Source organism: Gavia stellata, chromosome 11 (genome assembly GCF_030936135.1).
Source record: "Gavia stellata isolate bGavSte3 chromosome 11, bGavSte3.hap2, whole genome shotgun sequence".
Lineage (NCBI taxonomy): Eukaryota > Metazoa > Chordata > Aves > Gaviiformes > Gaviidae > Gavia > Gavia stellata.
Genome location: NC_082604.1, coordinates 27,727,889 through 27,741,520, shown reverse-complemented (window position 1 = coordinate 27,741,520; position 13,632 = coordinate 27,727,889). Strand labels below are relative to the sequence as shown.

Sequence of the window (13,632 nt, the reverse complement as noted above, 5' to 3'; positions counted from 1 at the left end):
ACAGTTAACGATGTCGGTGTCTGACGGAGAGAAAAAAGGAGCAGTTGCACCTGGGAGAGAAGGAGAGGGGGGCCATAAAGTTCTATTTTCAGTTGTGTTACTGACTTCTATCAGATCAGCCAAGGGACACACACAGAAATTTAAGCCTGTAAAATGATCTGAAAACACCTGTTCACAGAGGTATAATATGTTTTCGTGACACACTTTTGAAATACTTTGAATCAGAAGCACAGCAACGTCTACTTAAAGCCACTGTGACAGATCAAATGCTAAGTTTTCAATTTGTGTATTAAAAAACCTCAATTAAATGGTGTTTTTCACTGAAATTGTATTTAGCTGTCCTATCAATTGGCAGTGCTGGGAAACTTGGTAACAAAACATTCCAGTAAAAATATGTCTCTTCACTATAATAGGTTTGAGGTTGTGGCCTTTCATATTATTCATCAACATGATTTTCATCTTCCTTCAGAGTCAGGTTTTTCCTTAATAAGAGACGCACAACACACATGCCAAAAAAGCTTTTAAAACCTGCATTTGAAACAGCTAATTCCAATATGCAGCTGGATACGTTTTCTTTTGGCTCTTCTGCCATGGCATAACAACATTGTTTATTAGAAGCAGCTATGTCAATTACCAGTCTTGAAAGTTTACATGAACACTTCAGAATATACAAACTCCAACTTATGCAACTTAAAGCGTGGAGTGCAAAACCCAGCACATCCCAAGAGATACTCTTAATTTAATCAGAGTCATCACAGGCAGACCTGCAGCATGCACCAGATTGCAGCTACTGTCTTGACCAGCTGTATGTCACTACCAGGTAAACTACCACTGCTCTTTACAAGGAGGCAGATAAGTCAGATAAAAGTTGCTTTTTTAAAAAAATACATTCTTTAAAAATAAAACTATTAACAAAATTTGTATCTCAAAGCCTGAGAACATAATCTATCACCTTAATAAGATAACTAATTAAAATAATAGATTAGAAATAGCACATACTTATCTCTGAAGGGTGAAGAGAAATAGAGTTACTGAACTGGTAATATCAAGGTACCACCTCCTACCAGAGCCACTCGGACAGAGCCTTTGAGCAGGTTTAGATGAGGACACCAATACTCTAGCAAAGAATACCTTATAGGATGGCAGGTTCTCCTAAGCAGGAAAAAATGTGGGGTTCTTGAAATTATTGACTATCTTATCAATCTCTTTGAAGAGGTGGTAGGTTAGCTTGATCAGGTAGAATCACCTCCAGTTCTTGTCTGTCCTGCTCTAATTCAAGTTATAACCTCTCTCTGAGGAGACGGTACCTGACCTCACCATGGACAATCCAGCCACAGGAAGAGGTGCTTGGTAAGAGGACCTCCATCACAAAACCGACCTTAAAAGTCCCAGAACTGTGTCTCAAATCAATTCACCCTCCAGGGCCTTAAAATGTTGCGTACAATTAGTTCTAGATGCAAATCATTCAAAAACTTCTAACAAATGTAGATACATTATTTGGCCTCTTATTTAGTTTTTTGTTCTGCTTTTATTTACAGTTACGATACCTGCACAAAAACAGGGGGGGAAAAAAAATCTCACCAAAGAAAAAATTTATAGTAAATACCATTCTGCTTTTCAGAAACAATACAAAATAAAAGTAACGTGAATCAGTGTATCCAGATACATAATTGCTAAAATAAATACTAAAGCAAAAAAAGAATTCAGGTTGATGATTTAAATGTTTGTCAATTTAAAACTTCACAGAAAGTGCTTATTTAAAGCACTGATTGAAATAATTCCATCCCGGAGGCAGGAGATTGCTCCTGCCCTCAAAGTTAAAAATAATATCACCATTAACCTCAGCAACAATTTTCTAATTGCCAAAGATTACAAATCTTCTATGCAACATTCATCCACAGAGAATTCAATCACTCTACTTTGCCTTCCAAAACCACTACTGTAATAGCAGTTGTAAAGCAAGTCCCCTTTTAAAAAAGTCGAACTTATGTGATGTATTTTATATGAAAGCATAAAAGATTTTTGCAAAATGAAAAAGTCTGTCATACCAATCTCTTTGTAAATTAATGTAGCCCCTCACATTACTATTTATGCATGAAACATAAGCAAGAAGAGGGGCTGCTTGGAGCTCTTCTCTGACATGTCGATGCCAATTGGCGCTATTAAACAGGCAGCTGGTCCCACATTTTGTTCTCTAAGTCCTGAGCAATAAGGACTGTCGATACGTGCCAGCAAACCAGTGACCATCAGTAGAAACAAAGAGGGCAAAGTTTAGTTTTCAGAACATCCAGAGTTACAAAACTGTTAGTGCTCTTTCAAGAGCCATAAAGAAACGCTGCCAAAAGGCACACTCATGCTCTCTGTTTCTCTCAAACATGCAGAGAGGGATAAAACAGTATTCATCCTAAACCACCAAAATAACCCTTACACATACACGGATCTCAGGCAGTACATAAACAATGGTAGATCAAAACTGAGAGTAGCTTTCCTATGGCTGCCTGGTGATGTTGCTAGGAGAGTTTGTTATTAAATATGTCCAGTCTTACAACAATCCAAAATTAAGGCACGCTACAATGCAAAAACACACACTATTCTCCCTTTTCTCCTCTACTCACATTCTTGTCTTCAAGGCCCAAGCTCCACTTGTCTCCCTCACCCCCTTCCTGCATTGGCGTCCCCGTGCCTTGTTATTCCAGTAAGAACACAGGATGCTTTCAATTGCATAGCCAGAAAAGGTAGCAACAGCTTTTTTTTCAAGCAGTTAGTAAATCTACTTTCCTTGTCATGGTTCAGAGTTAACCGCATCGCCAAGCACGTAGTGCAAGGCCACTCACCTTCACCTCTCTCCACTGGGAATCCCAGCAGCATCCTGCCCGCAGACAAGTGGGCTTAGTCCTCATGTCAGCAGCTGTGATCAGGTGTTCATTATCATATCACAACAAAACTTTGTTTAATCTCAATTACAGGAGAACATGAGTTGTAACACAACCATCTACATGTACTGTAATCCTACATATGACTTCAGTCAGTTTGGCGTCTGCCACGCCACTTCAGGGAGATGATTGTGTCCTTCCCAGTGTTGCTGCTTCTCTCCTCCTTGTGAACCAGAGACTGTTTTTATCTACTCTATAGTTATTTTCCTACTTCTCCCTGTGTGATTTCCCTTTTCTTTCATACAAAGGGCCAAACTGAGGATGATCAGGAATAAATATCTAATGAATATACTAGTTTTGTTCAGCGGGATCATCCAGACTCTTGTCCAACTTCCCTGCTTCTCAGCAGAAATTAACCCTCTCTAACCACATTGCCTGTATGTCAGATTAAAAAAGAAAACAACATTAAAAGCACCTTCTACATCCTACACAACGTCCTATACATCACCAAAAAAATCTAAGTAATAAATTAAAAAAAAAAAAAAGCTAGAAAAATTAGAAAAAACCCATTCACATTCAAATGCAGGAAAGGAGATGAAAGCTCAGGGCTATAAACATTAAGAAAACTAAGGAGACAAGCATGTTTCGCTCTCCCTTTCCTCCTACCCCCACACTAAGTTTCCATTCCTGAAGCACACAGCCTTGGATAGATATTTTATTTAATGCTGATCACAATCAGATATTTCAATACTTCAGCTTCAGTGTGTGTTTGGAGGAAACCTACATTTCAGGGAAAGTTTAGGCAATTCTGTGGTGCAGTCCATGTGTAGACTACCTGCAAATAAATCATGCTCCCACTTAAAATGCAAGTTTAAAGAAGTGCAAGTGAGCCGTGGCACACTAGAGAACTATATTACAGGCCACGCACTGTCACTTATCAGAAGTGTTTCAGGCCCTCCAGCAGTTTTCTATTTGGTAGAGAATGAAAAAGTAAAGAGATTTATTACATTAAAAAGTGTATTGATTGAAAGCAGTACTGTATGACAGTTTCAGCTATTATAACAGAATTTAATAAAATCAAATGTTTACCCCTTAAGGGGATTTTGAAAAAAAATAAATAAGCCTTTTGAACATTTATGACAATGAGAAAATTTGCAAGGGATAACATTTTAGCGCTGAAAATAAAGGCAAATAAATGTTCATTTCTCCAGGGGAGCTTTGAGGTTTGCCGACATAGCATGCTATGGATAATTGCATTGTGGTTTAGCAGTTAAAACACGTACTTTGATTGTCTGGCTGGAGATGTCAGCTGCTCACACAGCTGTGAATCAGACAAGGTCGGAGATGATGAGAGCCAGCAATGTTTCAGCATCGTAATCAATTTGTATCAGCAGCAGCAGGATTGGTACTCTGTGCTGCCACACAGCTCTCGGAAGTTCGTTACGGCACCCAGCCGAAAGAACGATGCTTCTTCCTCTCTCCTCATCCGCTTCGCTCTATCACACGGCAACTCAGATGCTGCTGTCCCCGGAGCCCAAGCCCCTGTCCCAGCTCAGTGCCATATGTAACCACCCAACAGCTACTTTTCTGGAATGACTTTTCTACAAGAGCAGAAAGAAAGGTGGATTTTTCCCTTCAGATTACTTTATGGCCTACAAATTACTCTAGATCTGAAAGTCTAGTCTTAAGAAGTAATTTCTGTTCTTTTTATTTCTTGACTGTAATCAAGATAGTTCACTTATACCAGATCAGGAACAGCTTTGCCATCTAAATATCAGGCCTTATGGCATAAATGGGCAGTTATTTAAACTACAACTTACATACTCTCACCAGTCTCCCCTACTTACCCTGACTCGAGTATTTATTAGTATTCTGGCATCTGCAAACCCTTTTTCTTGTAAACTGCAATGAAAGCTACATTTTTTTAAAGCTATGTTGCTTTCAAATGAAATCTACATTTGGCAGTAAGTTTTACACTGCTTTAATAAAAACACTAGCTGAAGTGTTTAACACTAGCTAAACAACAGGAGTAAAAGCACACAAACAGCCCAAAAGAAAGAAATTCTCCAACTTGTTGCAACTGATTCTGCATACAACATACAATGGCCTGCAGATTGGGAGCTGTCTGTATGTACATCTTTGTCAGGTTGGAAACTTCCTTTTGGACTTGCCTTATCTGTCATCTTCGTTGTCTTATTACCTTCAGGGTTAACTGAAACTCTACAGGGCTAATAAAGACAAAGGGTCATTAAATCTTCACGACCTTTTTTTACATGGAAGATCTCTTGGGCTGGCCATGAGTCAGAGAAACTGGTCTGTCCAGCTGGACTGGTGTCTAGTAACAGAGTCACTGATGGTGAACTTGATGATAACGTAAACCTGACTAGGAAGTCAGCAGCCGAAGGGAACTGCTAGTTATAAAAGCTGTTTTAAAGAAAAAAGAGCCTGATTCATACCTACTCCCCGTTTCGGAAGGCGGTGGCGCAGGGCATACATTCCCGAACTTGTTACAGAGGTTTTCAAACCAGGGCATGCAGGCACACCGCTAGGAACATGCAGATCATTTTAATCAGCACGGATGTGCCACACGGTGTGAGCAGCAACAGCTCGTATTACTGCTTGTCTTTGGCACCCTGCCCAAGATGCAGGCTGAGCGCCCCAGCAAAGGCAGCTACTGCTGAAACGCACCGCTCTACAGCCCCTCCTGGGTCTGCTTGGGTCCCAGCACACGCGAGGACCTACCCAGAGCAAAGACCCAAGGGCTGGCATAGGCAAACAGAGTGCAGCTTGTTAAGGTAGAGCATCCCCTGAATGGATGAAGGTATAAGGTTCATGGGCTGCTCAGGCACAACAGCATGGTCACAAAATTGCCTGGACAGCAGGGGATCTGGGCATGCGGGTGAGAAGGCTTGTTTTGTGGGGGCACAGAGTAGGGAGGACAGCAGTAGGGTCCAGAGGGTGGGTGAGTTTGCTTAAACTTTAAGGTTTTAACAAATATTACAATGAAGAAGTGGAGCTAGAGGCGTGACTTTCTGTGCATAATTATAGCAGCTGCTGCCCGTAAATTAGTTTTGGAAACTCTCATTTCAAGGGCATAGATTCAAACCAAAGGGCATTACAGAAAGAGTACATAAGCATTCTGTTCCTTTTTCTAGATCTATCAGTATCTATGCTGTGCTTAAAGTGAAGAACAAGCCCTGACCCTCAGGATCCAAGAAACTTTAGTGCCAGACACCTGTGGATTGCCATTCTGGGTCACAAAACCTGACCGATCTCATGCATGACTGTTTCCAAAGAGATCAGCATGTTCAAGGGCTCTGGGGATGGGAGAAAGGTGTAGCACTGCCCATAGTTTCAGTTCTGTGAAGACAATACCTATGTGCTGAAGAAGCACGCTAGATGGGCCAGGTGAAGGGGGACAGGGCTGAAGAGTCCTGAGAGCAAGGGAAAATTTAGACATGCCAGATCCAGTGCATGGGAACCCAGCAGCTAGTATGGGGCCTTCCTACAGGGCCAAGACCACTATAGAAAATTGCGGCCACCGGCAAAAACTAGACAGCAGGAAAACAAAGCATCCATATGCCAGGAGATTGTTTAAAAAGTGAAACCGCCAGAAGCCAAAACTCGGTTTTAAGGAGCAATTTACACCATAAATATTTGGATCTCTAACAACAGGGAGGAAGGAGACATTCCACTCTGGTCCAAAAGAGCTACTGAAAGCATGACACTTAAAACAGAGACAGAGCAATCTGCTGTTTTAACTAACGCCACATGACAGAAGAATCCAAATTTTCTTTCTCTCACATTATTAAACACAAAAATGTCCAAGTTCCTGACCTGCAGAACGGAATTGATCAAAAGCCTACTGCCCCAAAACTGTATTTAAATTTGTTTATTATTGTCCAGGCTGGACACTAGGTTAAGCAGGACTAGCTAACAAGTCTTCACCATTGCCTATGTTGTGTGGTAAGCTGTATCAGCAGCACAAATCAGCACAGTTTTAAGCAATTTAAGATGTTGCTCATTTCTGAGCCTTGATCCATTGCTTACGTACCTACGGACGTGGCCCCAGCAGTGCTACTGCAGGGTATCAAGTTAAAAAGCGTCAGGCACTCTAACAACTGCGGTCTGAACGTTCCTGTTCGGTAGCTGTGAAATATCCTCCCCATCTATGGCGATGGATAAGCTGCTGAGGATCGAGCACACAGCAAGAGCATGCACACAAACACTTCCTATGAAGTAGTCTAACTCAAGTTCATGGAGACACTTAAATGACTTTTGTAATCTGAAAGCATCTAAGAATCAAAATTTATTTAATTAAACCAGTGGCAATCAGTTGGCTGCCTGTGTGCCCAAACATGGAAGCACTGATCCAATCTAAGCTGGCAGACTACATTTAAAACTAATTGACTTTTTGATTTTTATAAAATTGAAAAAGACTCAATTCTACACCCAATGATACAGCTGTGAATGGCAGCGATAAGAGTTCCTACTTCCAATTACATATTTTTACACCATTTTAATCATTTTTAAGTCACAGTTTTGTACAGCAAATGAGCATAAAGTGTAGACCTAAAAATCAAATAAGCATGGTTTTGTAGGGTGAAAATCATAACCCTGTAACATGATACCCAAGAATCAAAACTTGGATACATAATGACAGAAATGTTCCTATATATCATTCTGGCTTATATTTTAGGCCACTTGCGCAGAATTTACAAGCAGATTTGAGACTTGCATATCAACATGACCTCACCTATGTAAATATTTATTCAAACATTTAGGCAGTTTGCAGAGGATTCTAGATTAGAAACTGAAGGAAATTACTATAAAAGGAAAACCATCCCTGCTGTTTCTTTTTAAAAACTGCAAAGCCTCAAAGGCATCACCTTACAACTAGGCTATAACATCCATAAAAACTCAAAGCTGTTGTTTGATTTATTCTTACATTTTATAAAATCTCAAGCCGTTAATCCTTAATGGCCATTACTCAGAAGTATGATAGATAAATTTTCATCGCTAAGTTTGCTTAAGTAGTTCAGTATCAGAGGAACAGGTTTTGAATCAGAATTAGCTGATCTGGATAAATTTACTAAAACCCAAACTTGTTAGGTTTCTCTTCTTTCCACACAGCATAAACACCTTCTGCTATTAGGATCAGAAACTAAGAAAAAATCCAAAGATCACCAAAATAAAAATATTAGCTCATTAGTTCATATTTAGTAGAAGGCAAACATTATCTTCCAACTGTCAACTATCACCTCCAATCAAATGGAATAAATTTTCCCCTATCGATGCCTGAAAAGTTGCTCATCATCATAGCACAGCCTACACTCAGGTGAGTTCAAGTCATCAGTTTGTGAAGGGGTTAAAAATCACATTAACTGACACGAACACAAGTGTGTACAGACACTATGTCCTATTCTGACAGTATGATTTACAGCTGCTCTGCTGATACCCTCACGTTTGGTAAATTTACGGTAGTTTACCCTTTCGCCTTCGCTGAGGACTAAGTGATCTCATACTCATTAAAGGAGGAGAATATGCACACAAGCTATTACCATGGGACGCAGCATTTCAGAAGTTCCCTTCCCAACCTAACCTCGCAGCAACTTGTTTGTTGTAGCGGGCCCAAAGACGACAGCAAGTTCACCCCAATGAATCAGGGAGGAATTAATCATGCTTTCAAGTACCTGTATTTTAAATGCACAGCAGGCTCATTTAAACACAGCTGGCATGGTGCCCTTTTCTCCAGGCCTTACCTCAGCATTCATGTTTCCATAGTCTCAGACAAGGCTAGTAAGGACTCTCACCATTATCTTCTGACCTTTCCCTTTTTTTTGTCTTTGTAAGTTAATCAGTAACCAGAGACTTCTGCCAACAGTTCGTGCTACTGATTTCAAGGTCCTGTGGCACACAAAGCATTATGTAATTCTGTATGTGGTTACAAACATTAGCCATTTGTACAGCAAATTCCCTCCTTTCACATTTAAGCTCCCCAATCTTTCACTACACTATGAATAAAAATAAAAAGATGTATTTCACATACTGCAACACTATATCAGCAACTCTAAAAACCGATTACATCATGCAAAATGCTCTTATCCACACCTACACATCATAAGGAACAAGCCTTGCCATGTTCCTATTTAAGGAGGCTAAGAGAAATAAAAAGAGCAAGACATTTTTTATGAGACAGTTACTGAGCTTTAATTTCTCACCATCGTTATCCACATCAGTTTACGACTGCAAACAAGCACAGGCAGCATATAAGGTACTATCTATTACTATAATAATTTTTAAAGTCTTCACCTCATAGGATTAGGAAAAAACAATGATATGCAACATAGTCATAACCATAAAACTGCAGATGGCAGCCGAGCTACTTTGTTCTTGTCTAATACTGAGATCTCATTAAACTGAGTGCTTAAACCTTAAATATTTGAGAAAAGAACCCTTTAGTAAACGTTAGTTAAAATAGTTAAATCGTTCTGATTAAGCATCCATCCTTTCCTTTGCTCAGCTTTCAAGCTCACTGTTTGTTATTTTATCATTTATGTAGTTTGCCATTTCTCCATCTTCCAGTCTAGACAGCCCCAAAACTTCTAAACAAAGGAAAAAGGGGGGGAAAAAAAAAAGGCAAAAGCACTCAAGCCATCTTTAAGCCTTATAAAGAAGCTGATGAGAGAACAGACAAATACTTTCTTCTCTTCTTTTTTAAGTCTAAGTTAGATCACCTTTAAGACTCCTTTGGCCAAAGTCATTCAGCAAGACAACAGACAGAACCTTTCCTTCATTCTTTCTAAGTCTACTTCTTTGCCCCTCTACCTGTTCTGCCTCATTATTATTCAATCTTCAAGAAACAAACTAACTTTTTATAAAAGGAAGACTGCACTACACACCAGGTATCGAGTTTTATCTCTAAAATATTATTGCCTTTAACAAGTAATTGCAGCAGCACACCAGATTCTTAGCTGTAACACAGAGCACTAATAATTATTTTTGCTTATTGCTTTCTCCTCATGACAGCCACAAAATTTAAGTAAATGGCTGCCAACCTATTCAGGCTAAAATTGTAAGATGGAAGAGGAAATGACATAACAGAAAAGTAGAATTTATGCAAAGTGTTGGCAATATTAAAGCAAAACTCAGAAATCTTCATGAATTAGCACTACACAGTAATTCATACTACTTGAATCATGGTTCTCTATCCTTCCACTTCAACATGATGTGGAAGGAAGTAATTAATGGAAAGACACTCCCTTGCATATAGCTGGAAAGAATTAATCTAGCATCTCATTTGTGGTATTGTCTGTTTGGAAAAACAATTTTTCCCCATATAGAACAGTTTGTTTCACATGTTAACTCCAGAGATTAGCAGTTCTTTGTTCTTTAAATACACATAAAGAAATTTAATGGGAGCCCATATGGAAAATTTAATCTTCACAAAGGCTTTGCTACATATGTCGGTAAAGTGTTCTACAGAATCATTCATCTTTTTAAAAAAATAAAAATAAAATAAGACATCTAGAAAACCAATTCAAATAGAGACCTGAAATTTCATATTATGTACTACGGCTTAAATAAGAGCATTAATTTCTGCTATTTCTTCTCCCTCCCCTCTTTTCTACTCAAAACTACAAAACCTGCTTAGATTAAAACCTATTTATGCACAGCGCACAGTTCATGCTCTTCTGATCAGTTTTACATAAAATCTAAAGCTAGAAACTAGTTATGTCCTCAATGATTAGGCACTTATTTTTGTAGGAGTAAAGGCCACTAAGAACACCTGGGGATTTCATTAGAAAGATAAATAAGAGATACTAGATACATACATCTTTAAAATATTAACTTTAGTAAGGCTTGGAGAAAGATCTGCTAAACCTTTCAAAACCACAGGCCTCTTACACAAAAGCCTCATACTTTGCCACTGAATCAATTAGAGCAAGTTCTGAGGAGTGAGAATACAAAAGACAAATGAGCTTTCTACAGAGACAGTATTATCGTTAATATATCTTACGGATGCAATTCCAAGATCCTCAACAAAACAAACAAACAAAAAATGTATGTAGAGCACATTCTTGTCATTTAGCTATTCTCTGTGTTAGTTTTGGATTATTTAATACACTGAGTTTGCAATCAAGTGTAGGGCAAGATACATACATGTTACAAAACTAGTGAAAGAAGCAAGACCCCCCCCCTTTCACAATGCCAAAGTCATACTTCTGTCTGTAACAATCTCAGAACACTGTTTAAAAACATGACACAGGTATTCTTGCAAACTTGTTTTTTCTGATCAGTTCAGACAAGGAAAACTGTCAGTTTAAACAAAGGGGAAGGAGGCAGAAGACAGAGCACAAGCACCTTCTTTCCAAAGCCTCAGAAAACAGAAGAGCTAGATGTACCAAACACACTGATCAGAGCTAATGTTCCTTCAGGAGAAGATGTGTACCAGTTTGCGATACATATACAGTTCTACCTGTATTCCTCAAGGGCCAGGGAACAGTGAACTGGCACATGCACGCCAGCAAGAGTTGGCACAACTGTGCCTCAACTGAAATCAGACATAAAAAGGAAAACAGGGTTCAATCAGGATCAGAATTTTTTATGAAGCCAACAATTTTCAATATCTCAAGTGTCTGCATTATTTTAAAGGGGGCAAAACGCTAGACACTGTGAGACAGCAGGACAGACGACTGACTCCCTTTACAACCGTGCAGGCAGCAGAAGAGCAGCTTTTTGATTATGTGCCTAAGGCCTGGATTTTTCAGGCAGCACTTACAGGTTTAGAGGGGCAGCAGCTGCCATCCTTGTGCTCCATTAGCGTCTGGCCCCTGCCAATGCTTTTCTAGGAAAGATTTGACTGCTTGATCTGTGAAAGCAGCTGGAGGAACACCCAAGCTCTCTTACTGCCTTCCCCCTCCTCGGCAGGAGCACTTACGTGAAAAACTTCAACATTTCTCTCGAGCTTCCATCATCCTAGCAAAACCCATAAGGTAATCTCATACCCAGTGTAAAGGTTGCTCGAGCTAATTTGTCACACAAGGATAAATTCTTTGTCCTTTTCCACAGTTATGAAACATGTGCTTTGTGCTATACAAAAAGCTATGTGGCAGCACCACAATCCTAAACGAAGAGGAAACTATAGTTTCGACATTTGTCATCTGTAACAAATGAAATATCCCATCGAGCTGTGATACTAATTACATAGCACAAGCTAAAGGAAGTCACCCTGCCTAAAAAAGTTAAGAGGTTAAACACCAGAAAGTTTCAAAATGACAGTTTTCCTGGCTTTCCACTAAGGAGGGGGAAAGTATGACAGCACAGTTGTAATAACTTAAAAACTACATGCAATTCACAAACATGATACTCATTCTCAGTGACTCGCTGGTCCTCACTCGAGAGTGAACTACTGTGAAGACACGTTTTACACAGAGCAGCTTTAAGGCTGCATGCACGCCTGCCTTTAAGAGGACTCCTCTCTAACCGCTGGCTGATGAGCACAGCTCCTGACAGGAGGGGGAAACCAGCCCTGTGCCAAAATCAGATCACACCACACTTCGCTGTAACAAAAGATGACTCCAGGGAGTTTGTGCTCATCATCGTTATTCCATGCACGTAAGAGCCACCTCCAACGGCTTCTACTTCAATTAAACCATTACTACTGTAAAGGGGAGAGGGGGTATAAACACATTTATACCGCGCCGATCGTGGAAGGGGTAACGAGAGAGAAAGGGAATGGAGTATCTCTCAATCCCGATTCGGAGACTCCCTCCCCCCCTCCAAGAAGCAAGGAACCCCCCCCAAACAATGTCTCGAGATAACCGCACAAACCTGGTGGGTGAGAACACATCCATTCCTTGCCCTCTAACCATCCTCCCCCCCCGCTTTTTTTTTGTTTGTTTGTGGGTTTTTTTTTCCAGCTGAGCACTTGCCTCTCCTCCGTGCCCATCAAATATCCCGAAGATGGAGGGGTGAGTCTTGTTCACCAGGTCAGTGATTACTTCGAACCTGTCCTCCATGTGATCCCTCCGGCCTTGGATGGAGTAGACAGCCACGTTGTGGCTCTTGAACTCCCAGGTCTTGGAGAACTCTGCGTCCAGCACGTCTAGCCCCCCGAGCCTGTCATTCTGCATGATCTCGGCCACCTTGCCCTTCACCATCTTCACCGCATCCCTGCTGGACTTAACAATGGTTTTCACCTCATCCGTGTGGAAGAAATAACTCCACAGGGCCAGGCTGATGCACAGCAGGAACAGGGTCTCCGGTCTAAGCAAGAAGTAACGCATGATCCGACCCAGCAGAGACAGCAAAGTCATTGTATCCTCTATCATTTATTATCGAGACCGTGTATCCCCACACCATGCAACGCGCACCCCGGCGGCTGGGATGGCTCTGAGCCGAGGCAGCGAGTCAGTGCATGCTCCGCTGGGGCGCAGCCGGCGGGCGGGCAGCGCCGAGTCCCGCGCCCCGCCGCTCCCTCCTCCCGGCGGCGGCCTCGGGGGGCCGCTCCGCGCACCGCCGCTGCCGGGCGGCGGCCACCGGCGCGTCCCGGCCCCGCGGCGCCCCGTCCCTCCCGCGGGCGAGCCGCGCCGCCAGGAGCGGAGAGGAGCGGGCCCGGCGCGGCTCGGCTCGGAAGGCTCCGCCGGTGCCGCACCCCCCGCGGCCGCGGCCCCCCTCAGAGCCCGAGCCCGCCGCGGGCGCCCCTAGGCCGCTGCTCCGCCTCAGGGCCCCGCGGGAGGCCGCCGCGCTCCGCCGC

General features: G+C 41.6%; 1 protein-coding gene across 1 annotated transcript in view; it reads right to left on the bottom strand.

The window, feature by feature from the left end:
* The window catches only part of PPM1L (protein phosphatase, Mg2+/Mn2+ dependent 1L), a 100,467-nt gene extending 87,260 nt beyond the window's left edge, over positions 1–13,207 (bottom strand). The window contains exon 1 of the mRNA XM_059822890.1: positions 12,809–13,207. Coding sequence (XP_059678873.1) covers positions 12,809–13,207 — 399 coding nt within the window. The remainder of the gene's footprint in view (positions 1–12,808) is intronic.
* Between the last annotated feature and the right edge of the window lie 425 nt (positions 13,208–13,632).